The sequence below is a fragment of the Squalius cephalus genome, assembly GCF_949319135.1.
Source record: "Squalius cephalus genome assembly, chromosome: 14".
Classification (NCBI taxonomy): Eukaryota; Metazoa; Chordata; class Actinopteri; order Cypriniformes; family Leuciscidae; genus Squalius; species Squalius cephalus.
In genome coordinates this window covers 29461402-29479600 of record NC_137135.1, presented here as the reverse complement: position 1 = coordinate 29479600, position 18199 = coordinate 29461402, and the positions used below count along the sequence as shown (strand labels likewise).

The window sequence follows — 18199 nt, the reverse complement described above, 5'->3', positions numbered from 1 at the left end:
TAGTAGTATTAGTAGTGGTTATAGTAGAAGTGGTGGTTGTAGTAGAAGTAGAAGTGGTGGTTGTAGTAGAAGTAGAAGTGGTAGTAGTAGTAGTAGTGGTTGTAGTAGAAGTGGTAGTGGTAGTAGTAGTAGTAGTAGTGGTTATAGTAGAAGTAGAACTGGTGGTTGTAGTAGTAGTAGAAGTAGTAGTAGTGGGGGTTGTAGTAGAAGTAGTAGTAGTTGTAGCAGTGGTTATGGTTGAAGTAGTAGTAGTAGTTAGGCTTGTTGCGATAGTCGGTGTTACCGGTGATACACGGTGTTTAACCCACCTACCGGTCATAGCACTTGACCACCGGCACCGTCCCCATCGTGTTGAAGTTTTAGCCTATAGTAATAAAGCACTTAATTCAGTTAGTGACTACGTGCCTTCGTAATTTAAGCGGAACGAGCGCCGCAGTAAAGCAGCAGGTGTCCGATTTCATTTATCATTTGAGGAGAGTGAGGCGAGCTAACTGGCAAAGCATGGCGGAAGATCTGGTTTCAAAGAGAAATGCAAACGTGAGTTTAATTTTTATATTAGTTTTTTTTGCACTTAAGTGTCCAGTGATTATTCGGTTAGGCTAGGCTACCTTATTTAACGAAGTTTTTGATGTTCGTTCGTTATTCGTTTCATATTCGATGGTTGTGCGGTGTTTTTTTTTGTTTGTTTTTTGTTTTTTTGCTGAAAAAGGCAGGCACTTTATTTAACGAATAGTGATTTTTTTTTATATAATTTCTTGTTTGATACTTGCACGATGTGTGCAGTGGTTCGTTTTGTTAATAAATGCACTTTAAAGGTGTTTCATAAGTGCTTTTGTTTAGTTTTTACATGGTGTGTTAAGTTATTATTCATTTTGCAATAAAGATGTGTGTAATACAAGCGAGTATCTTATTGTTTTGTGTATTTTTATTAAGAATAAAATAAATTAACCCATGATTAATTCAAAGAAATGCTACTGAATTGCCGCTAATTAAAGTGAAAGTAAATTGAGACGTGTGCACGTCCGCATTTTCGGCCACCCGAAATCCCCGACACGCAACCCCGGTGACACCGGGATTACCGGTTTTTTTACACGTCGATTAACCGGTGGAAAAAATCCGTCACCGCAACATCCCTAGTAGTAGTGGTGGTTGTAGCAGAAGTGGTATTAGTAGTAGTAGTAGTGGTTATAGTAGAAGTAGAAGTGGTGGTTGTAGTTGTAGTTGTAGTAGTAGTGGTGGTTGTAGTAGAAGTGGTAGTAGTAGTAGTAGTGGTTATAGTAGAAGTAGAAGTGGTGGTTGTAGTTGTAGTAGTAGTATAGTGGTGGTTGTAGTAGAAGTAGAAGTGGTGGTGGTAGTAGTAGTAGTAGTGGTTATAGTAGAAGTAGAAGTGGTAGTAGTAGTAGTAGTAGTAGTAGTAGTAGTAGTAGTAGTAGTAGTAGTAGTAGTAGTAGTAGTAGTAGTAGTAGTAGTGGTGGTGGTTGTAGTAGTAGTAGTAGTAGTAGTAGTAGTAGTAGTATAGTGGTGGTTGTAGTAGAAGTAGAAGTGGTGGTGGTAGTAGTAGTAGTAGTAGTAGTAGTAGTAGTAGTAGTAGTAGTAGTAGTAGTAGTAGTAGTAGTAGAAGTGGTAGTAGTAGTAGCAGTAGTAGTAGTAGTAGTAGTAGTAGTAGTAGTAGTAGTAGTAGTAGAAGTGGTAGTAGTAGTAGTAGTAGTAGTAGTATAGTGGTGGTTGTAGTAGAAGTAGAAGTGGTGGTGGTAGTAGTAGTAGTAGTAGTAGTAGTAGTAGTAGTAGTAGTAGTAGTAGAAGTGGTAGTAGTAGTAGCAGTAGCAGTAGTAGTAGTAGTAGTAGTAGTAGTAGAAGTGGTAGTAGTAGTAGCAGTAGCAGTAGTAGTAGTAGTAGTAGTAGTAGTAGAAGTGGTAGTAGTAGTAGCAGTAGTAGTAGTAGTAGTAGTAGTGGTTATAGTAGAAGTAGAAGTAGTAGTAATAATAATACTAGTCTGGGGCCGTATTCACAAAGCATTTTATCTTACCACTAGGAGTACTCCTAAATCGCACTAAAAGATTTTAGCTAGGAGTTTTCTCTTAAAAGTTATTCTTAGTAAAGAAAAATGACAACTCCTAAACTAAGAGTGAGTCTTCGTTGCTATGGATGACGTCATTACTCATGCACGAGCTTGACTGAAGTTGATTAGCTGATGATTGTAACGCGGGAATGATTCCAAACACCTCCCCTACGATGATGAGTGACAGGTGACAGGTCTGAGAATGCGTGCGCTACACAAATAGTGCAAAGGACGGAAGATGATGAATAACTGAATAAATAGCCTAAATGAATAAAGAGTAAGGCAAAACAAATAGCCTAGTAGCCTAATGAAACATATGGATTGATGCAATATCTTTGCAACATTATTGAATTAATCTGTCACTATATGCCTCTGCCTACGTTTGCAAAGAGAAGAACATTTTAATTTGATTCACAATGAAACGTTACAATTAGTTTACATGCAATGAGTAGCCTAGTTTTGGTTGTTGTTGGTGGCGTTATTGCATCCCTAGTTATGCCTATAATGCAAAATTGTTCCCTCGCGATTGGAAGCTCCTGTAGCCGCCGCATACGCATTTCAAAACATTGCGACGTGAAATGCCACAAAAAGCGGTTTGTGAATAGGTCTTAGTGAGTTAGGAGTCCTCTTGACTTCTTTTAAGCTGTCCCAGGCTTAGGTGCTACTTTTAGGGCTAAAATGCTTCGTGAATTACTCTTAGTCAAAAAAATTAGGAGTCCTAAAGTTACGAGTGACACGCCCATTATTTTTAGGAGTTGCTCCTAAATTCGCCAGTTAGGAGCTACTTTTAGCTACTTTAAAATTCTTTGTGAATATGGCCCCTGGTGGATTTTTTTTTTGGCAGGTTAAGACCGGATTTAGATTTTTTAAATGTACTGTAAAGGAATGCCAGTCCTTTGTTTAATAAATATATAAGAATAATAATTGCATGAATATTTAAATCTGTTGCATTTCACAGGTGATTTTTTTTAAATGTACTATAAGGGAATACTAATATTTTTTGTTTTAAAAACTGTGACAATTATGCAAATATGACATGTTTTTGGTGAGTTTATTATGTAATACATTTCTCATAATGTAAAAATTATTACATTATGAGCTCAAGATTTTATGTTGTGAGAAAATGATTACATTATGAACATTTTATTACAATAATATATAATTATATTATGGGCAGTTTTTACATTATGAGTTGCTTCAATGCAAATCTTACTTAAGCTAATTTGATTATGAACATAATTAATAATGTTAAGTAACTTGAAGTGCTCGCGCTGACTTACACTGAATTATTATTATTTATTTTTTTCACGTCACAGTTGAATTATTCACCCTGTCTGTCATTCAAAGCTCTTTGTGCAATATTAGCTGTGAAGAAAAGATCTCCCATAGAGAGAGCAGAACAACAGAAACGAGCTGCTCTTTTAATGTCTCGCCCTGTAATTTACCCACTGGTTATCATGAAACGCGGTGAGCCGAACATTTGTTGTTTATTAACAGTTGATTTGGGGCTGTTTCACTCGCAGCAGAAATCTGGGACTCGTCTTCACATACGATTCCGTTTGATCTCGCTACGGCCACGACTGTTGCTGATACGAATCTTCAGGAGAGATAAAGGGAGGCAGAATGTGTGCAAACACTCCCATTAGTATGTGCAGAAGTACAAGGCAAGAGTAAAGAGTTTGTATTCCTCATGCTGAGAGTCGATACAGTTCTAGAATCCTTAGCTTTTCAACCAAGGCCCACATGGTGGCATGTCCAATCATAGCATCATCTCAAACCACTCCAGCATATTTTGCAGCGTTGAGATCTTACGTGCAAAAATTGTCAATCGCAATCGGCTACAACAAAAGAATGAAAATACTGAATATTGCAACCTTGCAGCCAAGCCCAAGGCCTGGTTGTCATCATTAGATGTTTACGTTTCTCTGTTCTGGGAGGTTGCGCTGCAGTCGGGATGTTATTAATTGGCCCATATTGCTCAAATTAAAAGCACAGAAGCTGGTACGATGGCAGCCACGGGAAAATTTGCTCAGTGGGGGGTCCGGCCAAGCAGATGGGCTTTTATTCGCATCCTCTCGGATCAAAGTGTTGGGATTGGCATCTTAATTCGGGTATGCTGTGAGTGTCCTGTTAACATAGTCCCCCTCTAGGACACTTTTGCGTTGGGGTCAAAGGGGGGTGGGACAACATCAGCCGGGTGAGTCCCTCCCCTCGTTCTTTAAGCTTTTGCACATTTCAAATTTTAATCTGAGCCCTCCCACACGCCATTTACACACGCACTAGCTCAAACTCTTAAGCCCACATATACAGGCACACTGAATAGGCAAAAATCCCTGAAAATTGGAATGCAGGCCACAGAAAAATTCTTGTCCCAATCTTTTCTCAGCAGATGTCTCTCACCAGACAATAGACCTGTTTTAAACTGTAATGAGCAGAAAATCCTGCCTGCTTTGGCTACTCTGCTGCACAGGAAATGTTTTCTTCTTCTTCTTCTTCTTCTTCTTCTTCGGAGGGTTTAATTAGTTGTTAGAGGAAACTCATTGAAATAAAAGTTGCATTTAGTGTCCTCATAATTCAAGGGAAGATTAGCCCTAGAGCACCTGCTATGGGTTAAATGCAAGTTGAAAAGCACATAAATCCAAAGCAGCTGTGTGAAATGAAGAGCTTCAGAATGACTGTTTACTCTGCACAGTGGATGTGGTCGAGTAGGACAGGTTGAAACACTGTTAAGGTTCCATCATGCGTGTGAAATAAGCTTTTTTGTAAAGTTGGACACATTTTAGTTGGTCCTAAAATGACATTCACATCCAAAGTACTGTTGGATGGGATTAGCTTTCCAAACAATGCTTGAGTTCTAATTATTAACGTAATAATTATCTGTGATTTCATGTACTGATTTGGATGGAATTTGCAAAAAAACGTTTTTAATTTTTTAACGATTTTAAAAAAACATTTGCTCAGTTTTTAATTATAAATCTCATAGGTCTCCATAAATATAATTAACTTCTGACCATTACACCAAATCCTGCTGTGATGTTTCTGGACTTTTTTCTAACTGTATGTAAAGAGCACTTTATAATGACTTTATAAGAATATTAATTATGTAACTATCTTTATATTTGTTATATTTAAAAAAAATTAAATAGTAAGAAATATTTTTATATCATAGCATATCATTTTATATATTTTAGATTTAGATTTTTGATACATTTTGAACCATATGTTTACACAGTTATAGCAGTACTGACTTAATAATATGTTTATGTAATTATATTTTAAATATAGTAAATATTAATAAATATTGTTATATTTTTATATTATCATTTTTAAACCAATGCTTTATTAATACAAGTAATATAGACCAAGTATTTCCAGTTAAGATAAAGTTGGATGCATAATTATTCATCTATTTTGATGCATCTAAAGCCTATCATTGAGATTACAGCCGATTGGTTGATAGGGATATTGTTCCAGGATGGACAAGGGTGTTGATCCAAAATCACAGTCATCAAACAGTATTTTATTGCAGGTGTCTATTGTTTGATTTTCATGAATCGGTGGAAAGTTACAGTGTGGATGCTGCATAACGCCTCATAACCTACATTCATCTAGTCAGGATAATTAACAGTTTGGCGCATCACCACCTGGCGAAATTACACCCAGGTGTTGCTGGGTAAAAAGCGATGATGGGAAGGAAAACTCATGTTGCTGAATTAATGCAGCCTGCACTGATAATCAGGCTAATTTGTGGAATAGAGCAAATTAAGACTTTTTAAAGCACCATATTTGTAGCCATTTAGCAATAATGAAAATAATGTTGTAACCTTTATAAGCAAAGTCTTTCATGCTGAGGGACTAATTTAGTAATACCTACTGCAAGGATGATAAATTATTCCCATTTTGTATTTTTACCTGTTACAAGATACAGATGATTCAATTGTAGACTTTTTGATTACCTTAAAGATTGATACACCCAAAGATTGCAATTCTGTCATCAATTACTCACCATTATGTTGTCACAAATCCATAAGACTTTTGTTCATCTTTGGAACACAAATTAAGTTATTTGAATGAAATCCCTCCATTGAAAGTCTATTAAATCAAACCTCTGATGCTTCAAAACATACATAAGGAGATCGTAAAATAAACCCATATGAATTTGTGAGGTTTAATCCAAGGCTTCTGAAGAGACATGATCGCTTTAAATTATGAACTCATTTAATTTAGGCTTTTATTCACATATTTTTTAGGTAAAGTAACCATTTAAGACCTCCACATTACTTATCTTCTCATAAATAACCACAAATAACGTGGTTCAAATTCAAATTTCCACCTTTTGGTGATAAATGCTTGCCGATAACAGTGCATGCTAGTGTTTTATCAATACAGGCCTCGTTTACACCTGGTATTATGATGCGATTTATTCGATCGGATCACTACGCAAAATACAGGTTTTGAGCTTGTCCCGGATTGCTTTCTTAGTGTAGACGCTCATGTGGTTGAATGTGTTCGAACAGCCACAAATAACTGCCTACTCTCCGCCTACTGACCTAATGCGTAAACATTATTGGAAGCACGCTAGCCAGACGGGATTTAAACTTTGTCGGCTGAAGACCCAAGTTTGGTTTGAAGATAAAAAATGTACCAAGCACAATGTTCTCTCACCATTCCTGATTGCTGATGCTCTTCATATTTTTTTTCCGTCTTCAGTCACGTTCATATGTAAATTGCGTGAGCTTATTTTGTCTATTTGATCAAAGGAATTTGATCTGAAAAAAAAAACATATATACATATATTTACCCGCCTATAGACCTTCCCCTCAAAGAAATCAGGACAGAAGTGGTTGAAAGTGACAGATTAAAATGCCAGTTGTAAACAGGAATGTGTTTCCCTCATCTACTTGTGATCTAATCAACCAAAACGCATCTTAATATCAGGTGTAAACAAGGCCGCAGACCTAGCATAAACTTCAACTCTGAATCTTCCTGACAGAATCGCTACTGTCTCCTTAAATGTCAACCCGTTTATGCCAATCATGATAGGAAAATTGCAGGTTGTAGGTTGTATCCCACCATGAGAGGAGGGGAAGGCACTCTCTGAGATTTACCCACAGGCTGAGTTTGGTCCCCTCAGGCCAGGCCTGACACCCCACTGTCAGACAGCACAAGATGTTCAGTGCCCACTGTTACACCTCCAGAAACCTGTGTTTCGACACACCTTACATCAGCCTCAGGAACAGCAGGAACATCGCTCGCTCTGTTTTGTGTTGATTACAGCAAAAAGGGAGCAAGGGTGTGGGAATCTGATGGCGAAAGCAGATCGACTGCCTCTCTCCCCACCGCCTCCGTGTCAAGGCGAGAGAGAGAATACTGCTGCGTGGAATCAGGCAGAATCCATTCAATTATAAAACTGATTAACTGTGTCAATTAAAGTGTGATGGATGTCTGTTCATTTATTGAGCAGGGCAGAGGGAATGCTAGCCCAGTCTATAGGCAACTTCAGTGATTGGCTCTTCAGAACATCTGTTAGACATGATAAAAAGTTGCACTAGGGAGGCTCTGATAAGTCCAAGGAGGTTAGCTGGTGAAAGAAAAGCAGGATGAGCAGGGGAGAGAAACGTACTAATAGAATGAAACACATCCTGCATTTTGTTGGAGCCGTGGACAGTGGTTGGCACATTAAGTGGACAATACAATAAAATATTCTAATATACTTTGTCTGCATATTGCTTTAAATATAACAGTATCTTATCACTGTAGAAAAAGACCAGTTCTGATAATAACACACTGTTTTCCATTAAAACAGTAATGTACTGTAGAAAACAATGCATTCCAGGCAATCATTTTAATTTAAATACGTTTTTTTTATTACTGTAATTAACTGAAAACACAAAGAAAAGCATGTGTATCTGGTTATATTAAATGATATAAAACATTAATTGATCCATTTTTACTTGATTTTTATTTTTAGCATGGTGTTTCAGTGAACACTACATACAGCTTAATGTGTTGTTTCATTTTATGTACAATTTTATAATGCATATTTTCTTATTTATTTTTTATTCTTAATTATTTATCATTTTTATTTATATTTAAATTGTATTTATTATTATTTTTCTACTATTATTATTATTAATATCACTATTATTTTTCCCTATTGTTGTTACATGCATGCATGCATGGTTAAATTAAGTTATTATGAATTTATTATATTAATTATATTATTTATTATTTTATTTGTAAGAATAATAATAATAATAATAAAAGAAAAATTTTTAATAAAATATTTATTTATTTATTACTTTTTTTCTCACAGAAACTGCGTTTCTTGATTCAGTAGAGAGTAAACTCTGTAGAGTTTTACAGATTTACAGACACTTCATTCTGTTAATCTTTTTTTTATTTTATTTGTATGCTATTTTCAGCACCTGGAGCGCACATGCTACAGACACAAACCCAGCCCCCATCATCTGTCGGTGCGACGACTTTCAGTTTATGATATCATAAGTCCTTTTTAACCATGACAAAGTCACTTCCCGCAGTCATACTTAATGCATCGTCGATACCAAGACGCAGGAGCGATTCCTGTTTGCATGCGCTCAGTCATTCACGATTGACCAGCTGTCATAAAACATGCCCTGATGAAATGCTACTTCCTGCTTGCTCCGTATCATGTCGTATTGACAGAGTCATCAGTCAGGAGCGTTCACACAAAACATGTCAAGACATGTTGCCGATGACTCCTGAGCGCCATTAGCAGTACTCTAAAGTCACATCAGAATAATGGAGCTATATTTGGATGAAATTAACTGGACCGGGCACCTGTAGGCCTGAGAAGTGTAGATTGTCTTCAGTAACATCTCCGCTGATACCAATGAGAGTGTTTATTGCAACTCTGGTGATTAAGAGTGTGATGAACAATTAGAGGACAGCTTAATTAGAGTGACGCAGGCTGGCATAATGGTAATTGACAGCCCTGTTTTAATTGTCTGTGTGATTTTAGGCTTGGGGATGATTCTAATTTAACAATTTCCTTTGACAATCTCACTCTCGTTTAGACCAAACAAACCAAACAGAGAGTGTGAGGATGTGAGTGTGATCGTGATTGAGTCAAGGAGACTCAAACTTCCTGGGCTAAAAATAATAATTAAAAAATAACAACAACAACCAAGAACTTTGTTGCTGTCAAAGTGAAACAAAGGTGTGAGGAGAAGAAGAAAAAAAAAATGCTTCAGAAGTAAATTGCCACTTTAAATGCAACAATTCACACAAGAATGATATTATGAACTATTAACCGTAACACAGATTTGTTATTAACTTACCTATGTTCCTTGTAGCATCTTTTTTCAATGCGTTGACTTAAATATAAACACAAAAGCTCCTATTGTTAATTAAAAATTTCACTAGTAACCACACAAGGGAATTTTTCACTCTTAGAATATATTAGAATATATATATATATATACTGCCGTTGAAGAGTTTGGGATCGGTATTTAAAAAAAAAAAAAAAAAAATGTTTTTAAAAGAAGTCTCTTATGCTTGCCAAGGCTGCATTTATTTGCAAAAAAAAACAAAACAAAAAAACAGTAATAGTATGGAATATTATTCGAATTTAAAATAACTGTTATTTATTAGTTCTGTTTGAATATGATTTAAAATGTCATTTATTCCTGTGATGGCAAAGCTGAATTTTTAGTGTCACATGATCCTTCAGAAATCATTCTATGTTGATTTTGCTGCTCAAGAAATTCTGTATATTATTATCAATGTTGAAAACAGTTCTGTACTATTGTTTCAGGATTCTTTGTTGAATAGAAAGTTCAAATGAACAGCATGTATTTGAAATATTAATCTTTTGTAACATTAGAAATGTCTTGATCAATTTAATGCATCCTTGCAGAACAAAAGTATTAAGTATTTAATTTCTTTCAAAAATATATATATAAACTGACCCCAAACTTTTGAACGGTAGTGTGTAATGTTACAAAAGCTTTCTATTACAGATCAATGCTGTTCCTTTGAATTTTCTATTCGTCATAGAATCCAGAAAAAAACTGTTTTCAACATCGATAATAATAAATGTTTCTTGAGCAGCAAATCAGCATATATCAGCAATTTCTTCACTAAGGTTTTAGACTATTAAAAACGTACACCTTTATTTTTGAATTGCCCTTCCGTTGACCCCACTTCGTGTGTTATGCTCAGTGATATGGCCCATATGCACATCTTTGAGTTCAGTAGCTTTGGCTGAGCGATTCCTCATAGCTTTTAGCTGTCAGTCCACAGAGCGTCTAAACAATGTCTCAGTCTCTCTTCACAATGTAGAGCCACTGGGTCTCTCCCAGCAGTGAGCGCAGACACCTCTACCACCCAAAAATCAGCACGCCACAGAGATCCCTTCTCAAATCCCATTACCCACCGAAACAATTGATTAGAATAATTTTGGATGTGATTGTCTCTGGGTACTCAGCCATAAAGCTGCAGGCCACAACGAGAGAGAGCACACGAAATGTGGATTCATAAGAAAATCTGCTTTTTGTCAGAAACAGAAACAGACACATACAAACACACACTGCCTCCCTCTCTCTCTCTCTCTCTCTCTCTCTCTCTCTCTCTCTCTCTCTCTCTCTCTCTCTCTCTCTCTCTCTCTCTCTCTCTCTCTCTCTCTCTCTCTCTCAAAATCATGGCCATAAATCCAGCAGCTTGAAGAATGCTGATGTTGCAGGCTGCCAGCAAACCCTCCCATCTTTCCAACTGCAGAACAACCCACTGAAGCACAGATATGATTACCTTTTTAAGGAGGCGGCAGTGGGGAAGCTGCACAACTACTGAAATGTTTTCCCAGCAGTTAATTCCCGTACGCACAATGCAAGCCAACTCAGGTTTAGGTAATTCTGTTTGCTAATAATTTTATGCTTAAAAAAAACTGGCATCTGGCAAAATTTGGTTAACGTCAGATTACAAAGCAATGCACGGGAAGAACAGGTATTTCATTTTAAAATTGACATTGATTGTCATTTTAAGTAGTTTTTAACCAGCGATTCAGGCTATGTTTGGAATGGAATACTTACTGCATGCATTGCACAGTTTACAGTGCTATTTTTCTTTTTTTTTTGCTGTGTTGTCTTTTGTTTACTGCACATTTTTTAAAGAAATTAAAACTTTTATTCAGCAAGGACAGATTAAATTGATCAAAAGTGACATTTATATAATATTTCTTTCAAATAAATGTGTGGGATTTTTTTTCTTCAAAATATATATCTGTTTCCAGAAAAACATTAAGCAGCACAACTGTGATCAACATTTTTAATAATCAGAAATCAGCATGAATGATTTCTGACAGATCATGTGACTGGAGTAATGATGCTGAAAATTCTAAGGAATTAGACTTTAAAATATCTTCAAATAAAAAAATGATTTAAATTGTAATAATATTACTGTTATAGTGTATTTTTGATTAAATAAATGCAGCCTTGGTGAGTATAAGAGACTGTAGTTGTCAGCTCTTTGTGGTCTGTGGAGAAGATACATAAACCTTTTTAACTGTTTGAACGAATGTATAATAATCTATTTAGCATTGTGTAACATAATTATGTTAATGGTCTTAATAAAAAATAATTATTTGAAAGTGTTACAGAGGAAATCTAGCTTTTTCATATTTCTGTTTTAACCAGTATACTTGCTGATATTCTAAATGTAAACTTTTTTTTGCAGCTGACATGCTTCAAGTAAAACGAGGCATCAAAACATTATAGTTACAGCTTTTAATATCAGCCTAATCCGCTCATTGTTGACTAATAAATAAATTCAATTCACATTTATTTATATAGCGCTTTTCACAATACACATCGTTTCAAAGCAGCTTTACGGAAAATGCCACATTACGATTTAGAGTGATCTGTTATCAGAGGTAACCGTCTAAGTTATGCATTTCAGAAATGTACACATACAAAATCACAGTTAGCTAAAAAATTTATTAATTTAAACAGTGTAATAATTTAAGGCAGAAACAATGAGCTCATTGAAGTAATGAATACTTGTTTGTTAACAAATGATTATGACATTTAGAAAAATGAAGCATTTGTGCATGTTGAATAAATGTGAATATTGACAACATGGTGACCCAAATTAGTAATGCATATGTGTCTGTTTCTGTCCCTGTGCAGCGGCATCAGGTGCTGAGGACGTGGCTCTGTACGTGGGGATCGTGGTGGTGGCTCTGTGTCTGACTCTTCTGCTGATCATCCTGGTGCTGGTGTACCGCAGGAAGAAGGAAGGTCTCGATGCAGATGTGGCAGACTCCTCCATCCTCACCACTGGCTTCCAGCCCATGGGCATCAAGCCCACCAAGCCAGGTGTGTGGGCACCGCGCAGGGCAGCCCGCAGCAGTAGGCTATTGTTTCTCTACACTATCCACCCTTCGTCACGGTGTTTCACGCTCATCCTTTCATCAGTGCCCGTGTTCCCGTACCACCTGTGGCCGTAGCGGCCCACAGTCTCGCAAATGTGTCCGTGTGTGTGCATTGTTTGCGTTAAACCGAGGTAGTCATAGTTTTGTGTCATCTTCACAGTTGCAAATGATTGTGATTTTGGATTAACTTGGATCCTCTTTGAAGCTGCATGTGAGAGGAGACCTTCACTCGTTCGCCTGCTACCGTGGGAAGTGATTTGGTAATAGTAGCATTAAGCTGATTTCTATTGATCCTCCCACGAAACAAATCTGCCTACTGCTGTGCACTTTTATTTTTACATATGTAAAGTGTTTAATGTGGAAAAACATGAGAACGGCTCTGAAATCATAAAATATGAAGTTGGATTTTGGGGATTTGAACCTGCATGGAGCCACACAGTAAGCTTTATTTAAAGTGTAAGAAATTTAAACCGTGACTGCCAGGCTTTCTTTAAACGCTGTATGGAATTGATTGTGGCTGCTAAAGAGGAGGAGGAGGAGGAGGCATTGATTTATTTACGAGTGAATCTCTCTCAGCGCGAAGGCCTGGCTACATCCATGGATTTGTTCGTTTGCACTGAATTTCAATTTGTGCTGTGTACTTTTAGCCAGCGTGACCTTTCGAAGGGTTTTTCACTCGTTTCATTCTCTTTGTTTCCACAGAAAACTCTCATTTGCTCACCATCCAGCCTGATTTGACCACCACCACCACTAGCTACCAGGGAACTCTACGTTCTCGACAGGAAGTCACCGGGAAGTTCTCCATGAGCAACGGCCCCCTCCTGGAGCCCCTTCCAAACGGCTCCCACACGCTGCACAACGGCAAACTGCCAAGCGACCCCAACGACTTCATGAACCGCCTTTCCTCTCAGACATATTTCAAAACGCTACCGAGAGACAACGTCAACACCTCCTACGGCACTTTCAATTTCCTGGGTGGCCGCCTAACCCTCCCCAACACTGGTAAGATTATACGACTGCAAACTGTGCAAAATGTTTTATGTGTTTAGTCAGGAGTGTTGTGAAAGAACTCCTGAGCTTTGTTAACTGCAATGTTATTATACTGACATGGCCCAAAATGGAAGGGTGAAGTGATCCAATTACACGGTAATCCAAGCAGTTTTATGTAAATTGGGGAACGAGCGAATGCGAACATCTTCTAAAGACGTTTTTCAAGGAACAAGGCAGAGGGGGCAAAGAAGTGCTTCCATTTATACACTGATTGTGTTATGACAATGACAACCATTTTCTTTTTTCGACGGAAATAGCTGTAATTGGTGGAGCGTCTTTTTTATTTTCCCTTTCTTTTTTTGAAGGATACCTCGCTGCATCTTCTGCGAGCCGAAACAGTGGCTTAGTTGTCAGCCGTGGCACTGTAAGCCGATAGGCAGTGTGCACATTCATAGTGCCTGCAACTCTATCCACTCCAAGGACACCACCAGAGTATATTCAAACCAATTAGTCTCCTTAATCACAGACAGAGGGTTCATCAGGCTGTCACATTATGAATCACTCTCGGTCAAAGAGACAGCTCACGAGGCAGTGGAAATGAAATAACCAGGGCTCCCTTGGCTAAGAACATTGTCCTTCAAAATACAATGGCCAAATTTAGATACCTGTAATCCGCTGCTGTTTTGAGAATGAAGGCAGCATAATTGCATCCCCTATACCAGTGGTGACCAAACAGTTTCTCTTCTTAACTGAAGTAATTATAAGCATAGCAGCAGTGAGCAACTTTTTATTTCATTTTATTATTTCATTTTATTTCATAAATTGTTTATTTTTTATTTTATTATTTTATTTCATTTTATGCGGGGTACACACTATAGTTTAATATTTAGGGAAAAGGGTTTGTTCAAATCACTAACCCAAATTATGTGCAATAGTAATATTTTTTAGACTCCATAATAATCTAGTTTGGATGCAGGGGGATTTATTATAGTATATAATAATATTTTAGTCACACAAAATTATTTTATACACATTTTATTTTTTCCTTTTTTTTGGTCAATTTCCAGGGTGGACCATCCATCCATCCAAATTACATTTCAATTAATTATTTGAGATTTTTTTTTACTAGAAAAATACAGACGTTTGACTATGTAGGCGGGTGTATTATTTCTTATTATTTTGCTGCCAATGTGAAATGTATGATACCTTTTCTAAAAGTGCACGTTATGCATTTAATTTCATATACAGAAGTAATTATGTCAGGACAGACAGCAGGGGCTGTAGGCACTTCCCGTCTCTGTTCTGATCTCCAGGACAGAAAGTGAAAGTGAGTTTTTCAAGGTAAACCTGGTAGATGACATCTTTGACCTTGACTGTGGACTAGTGTTAACCACATTTTCTTTTGTCACATAAAGGCCCACTGTGAGCTGTGACAAAAGCGGCGTTCAGATTGAACAAATGATCCTACTTTGTCTCTTTTGTTCCTATTTACATTAGGAATCAGCCTGCTCATCCCGCCAGAGGCCATTCCCAGAGGGAAGATTTATGAGATTTATCTCACCATTCAGACGAAGGAAGACATGAGGTAGGTCCCTGGAACCCGTCTGAGGATCTGCCTCACAAAGAAAGAATGCACAGTTTGAATCAGATTTTAAAAAGCCCAGTCACAGAGCGTCAAATATAATTGAAGTTAATCTCCACATGCTGGCGTGTGTGTGTGTGTGTGTGTGTTTGAGCCGTTTGCTCAGATTTATGACTAATGCTAGCTTGAGATATCAAAAGCTTGTGTGTATGTGTTGTGTGCCTTGTCTGTTATATGCAAATGAGCCATGGGCCGCAGCGAGGGAAATGTTCTCCTGTTTTAGATTTTCCTGTCGGAGTGAAGCACCAGGTAACGGTCTGGCTATTTTTTGCTCATGCATTCATGCGGTGTTCAAGACCAGCTCCCTACTGTGCTTGAATGCAGAGTGTGAAAAGTCAGATCAGAGCACCAGAGCCCTGATTAATAGTGGAAGCTCGTCTTGTTAAAGGGTCTGCTCTGTGCTTGACATTGGCCATCCATCCAGACCTCTTTGGTTGAATCCTGACCATGTTCTCCTCTCCTTCCCTCCAGATTGCCCCTGGCTGGGTGTCAGACATTGCTGAGCCCCGTGGTGAGCTGCGGACCGCCCGGTGTGGTGCTCACCCGGCCGGTCATCCTCAGTATGGACCATTGCTCTGATGCGTGCCTGGAGAACTGGGCCATCCGTCTCAAGAAGCAGTCATATGAGGGAACGTGGGAGGTCAGTGTTCGTTTGCGTTTGTTTGCATTTATGTTTAGCTTTAGTGGTAAGGATATGCGCTGATAACTGAAAGGATGCAGGTTTGAACCCTGCAGGTTTGCCTTGAGTAGAAATGTCCGGGTATTTTTTCACACCCAAATCACAGGAAAAATCAAATTTCCCCTCTCAATTGCTATTTCCATAATGTGAGAAAAATCTATGTGATATATTATTTTATAATTTAATTTATTTATTATATTTCTATTAAAATATTTAAAAATCAATACAATTAATCAATCTCTTAATTACTGTTATAATGTATACTTGTATAAATATTCAAAAATGTATTTATTTTGCATTACATTAATGACTTTTCTATAGATTACATTACAGTAGACTATTGAGATTTGTAGTTTGGGAAAGAAAATGTACTTGGGAATAAAACAACTCTATGCCAAAAGCAAAATATAGTTTAATTTATTTTAATATGCAGGGGGTGCTGAAAATTACATTTGACATTCTTGTGCAGATTTACCCGCTTTCGCAGAAGTTTCTCCTGTGAAACCAACCCCACACGGTGACACCATGTGAAGTTACAGGAACAAATTCCATCAGCTCCAGGAGATAAATAAATACGTTAGTTTTGAACTGTATGTAGGAGGAACTCATGCTTTACGTTCACCTTTCTTGCCCTTTCCCATCTCTTTCTCTCTCATCATCCTGCTGCTGAATTGAATATCTTATGGAGGCAAATGGGCTGTATCGTCATAATCATTTCAAATAGCCTCTCAGACAATAAAGCCCTGAAGTGTCTCCATCAGCGCACTCCTCATTTCACCTATCTCTCATACCTTCACATTTAATCTCCATTTAATTGTATGGATCTCTACCTCATTCCATCCCATGGTCATCAGCACCCACCTTTAAACTGAGCCGGGGTGAGTCCTTCATTATGCTTGATGGCTTTTCCAAATCTGCACTGAACCGCGCCGGGTCGTTGCGAGTTACATCAGGCACACAGACAAGGAAGAGGAGGAACCTAGGAAGGAAGGGCGGAGGAAGAGAGTGAAGGTCTTCTTTCATGTTTGATACTGTGCATAAATAATTCAGGCTCCTTGGTGTGGCAGCAATGGGGCGGCAGTAGAATGAATAGGCCTGTCTTAGACAGAGGGTAGAGCAGCACTTTTAATCATCCCCTGCCCCAAATATAGCCCATCGGCGGCAGGTCGCCGTTCTTGGCCAGGTACAGCAGACAAAAGAGGAAAAAAAACACAGGGAAGTTTGTCCTGGTAGGAGCCTTGGCAGACAGACTCGCAGCAATTAATTTCTCCAGAGGACGCAGATCAGCAAAACGCGAGCAGAAGAGAATGAAATATAGTCTGTGTCGTTATCGAACCGCAGGATGATTTTTTTGAGTCATTTGAAAAAAAAAAAAAAATTATAATGGGAAAAAAAATTAGACTTCATTGTGGTCAAATAGAAAACGGCTTGTGCCAATACTAATTTCACTGATGAAGATAGTGGTTTATTTTATTGATTGCCTGATGTAATTTCCTGGCCCAGATCCCGAGGTGCATGACAGTAGGGCCGCCTCTCTGTATTTGATTAGATAATGGTGTGAGTGAGAGAAAAAGAGAGAGACGGTGTGTGAGGAATCTTTCTGATGAGCTTCCTGCAGAAGGTTCTGTCGCCACATATCCCACTTGCCTTTTCTCTAATTAAAGCCACTCTGGGGAGCCATTATGTGATTGCATCTGACCGGAGACTGTGAGGAAAACGGCATGTTCCCTCCACAATAGTGTTGGCCTTTGCTAGAGTCACGTTTTCTGACAAGAATGCCTTTTCTTGTGATTTTAATACATTTTCTTTACATTAGTCTATACAAGGCACACTTGAAGACATCTCTGATGTCAGTCAGGATTCGTACATCCAATTAAAGGAATTATCTTGCCATGCCCTGACGAGCTCCATATTGCACATGGCAACCTGTTAATTAGTTTATTCTCCTGGTTATTAGTAGAGAAGCACTTCAAACTGTCAAAGTCACTAATTGATTAACACAAAACAATGGGGTTTCAAAATGAAGTAGGATTGGTTTTGGTTTTGGCTTTGCAATGGATGAAGTAATTTAACATTTATCTTCAAATAAATTGAACCAGGAATAAATCATGCAGTTATAGATTAATCAACCCCCCCCCCATTCTATACCATTCAAAGTTTGGGGTAAAAAAATGTTTTAACGACATTCTTTTTAAAGACGTTATTCAGCAAGGGTGTATTTAATTGATCAAAAGTAACAGTAATTGCATTTATAATGTTACAAAAGATTTCTATTTCAAATAATTGCTGTTCTTTTGAACTTTCTATTCATAAATAAAAAAGATTATCTTGGTTTCCACAAAAATATTAAGCAGTACAGTATAATAAAGGTATAATAAATGTTTCTTGTGCATCAAATCATCATTAGAATGATTTCTG

General features: G+C 37.7%; 1 protein-coding gene across 4 annotated transcripts in view; it reads left to right on the top strand.

Annotated features, from left to right (window-relative positions):
• The window catches only part of unc5a (unc-5 netrin receptor A), a 185143-nt gene that overhangs the window by 144175 nt on the left and 22769 nt on the right, over positions 1 to 18199 (top strand). For 2 of the 4 annotated variants that reach the window (XM_079891978.1, XM_079891980.1), the window contains 4 exons: positions 12226 to 12447; positions 13173 to 13472; positions 14958 to 15045; positions 15574 to 15742. In XM_079891978.1, coding sequence (XP_079748104.1) covers positions 12226 to 12447; positions 13173 to 13472; positions 14958 to 15045; positions 15574 to 15742 — 779 coding nt within the window. The remainder of the gene's footprint in view (positions 1 to 12225; positions 12448 to 13172; positions 13473 to 14957; positions 15046 to 15573; positions 15743 to 18199) is intronic. The other 2 variants (XM_079891979.1, XM_079891981.1) reach the window with 1 other exon arrangement.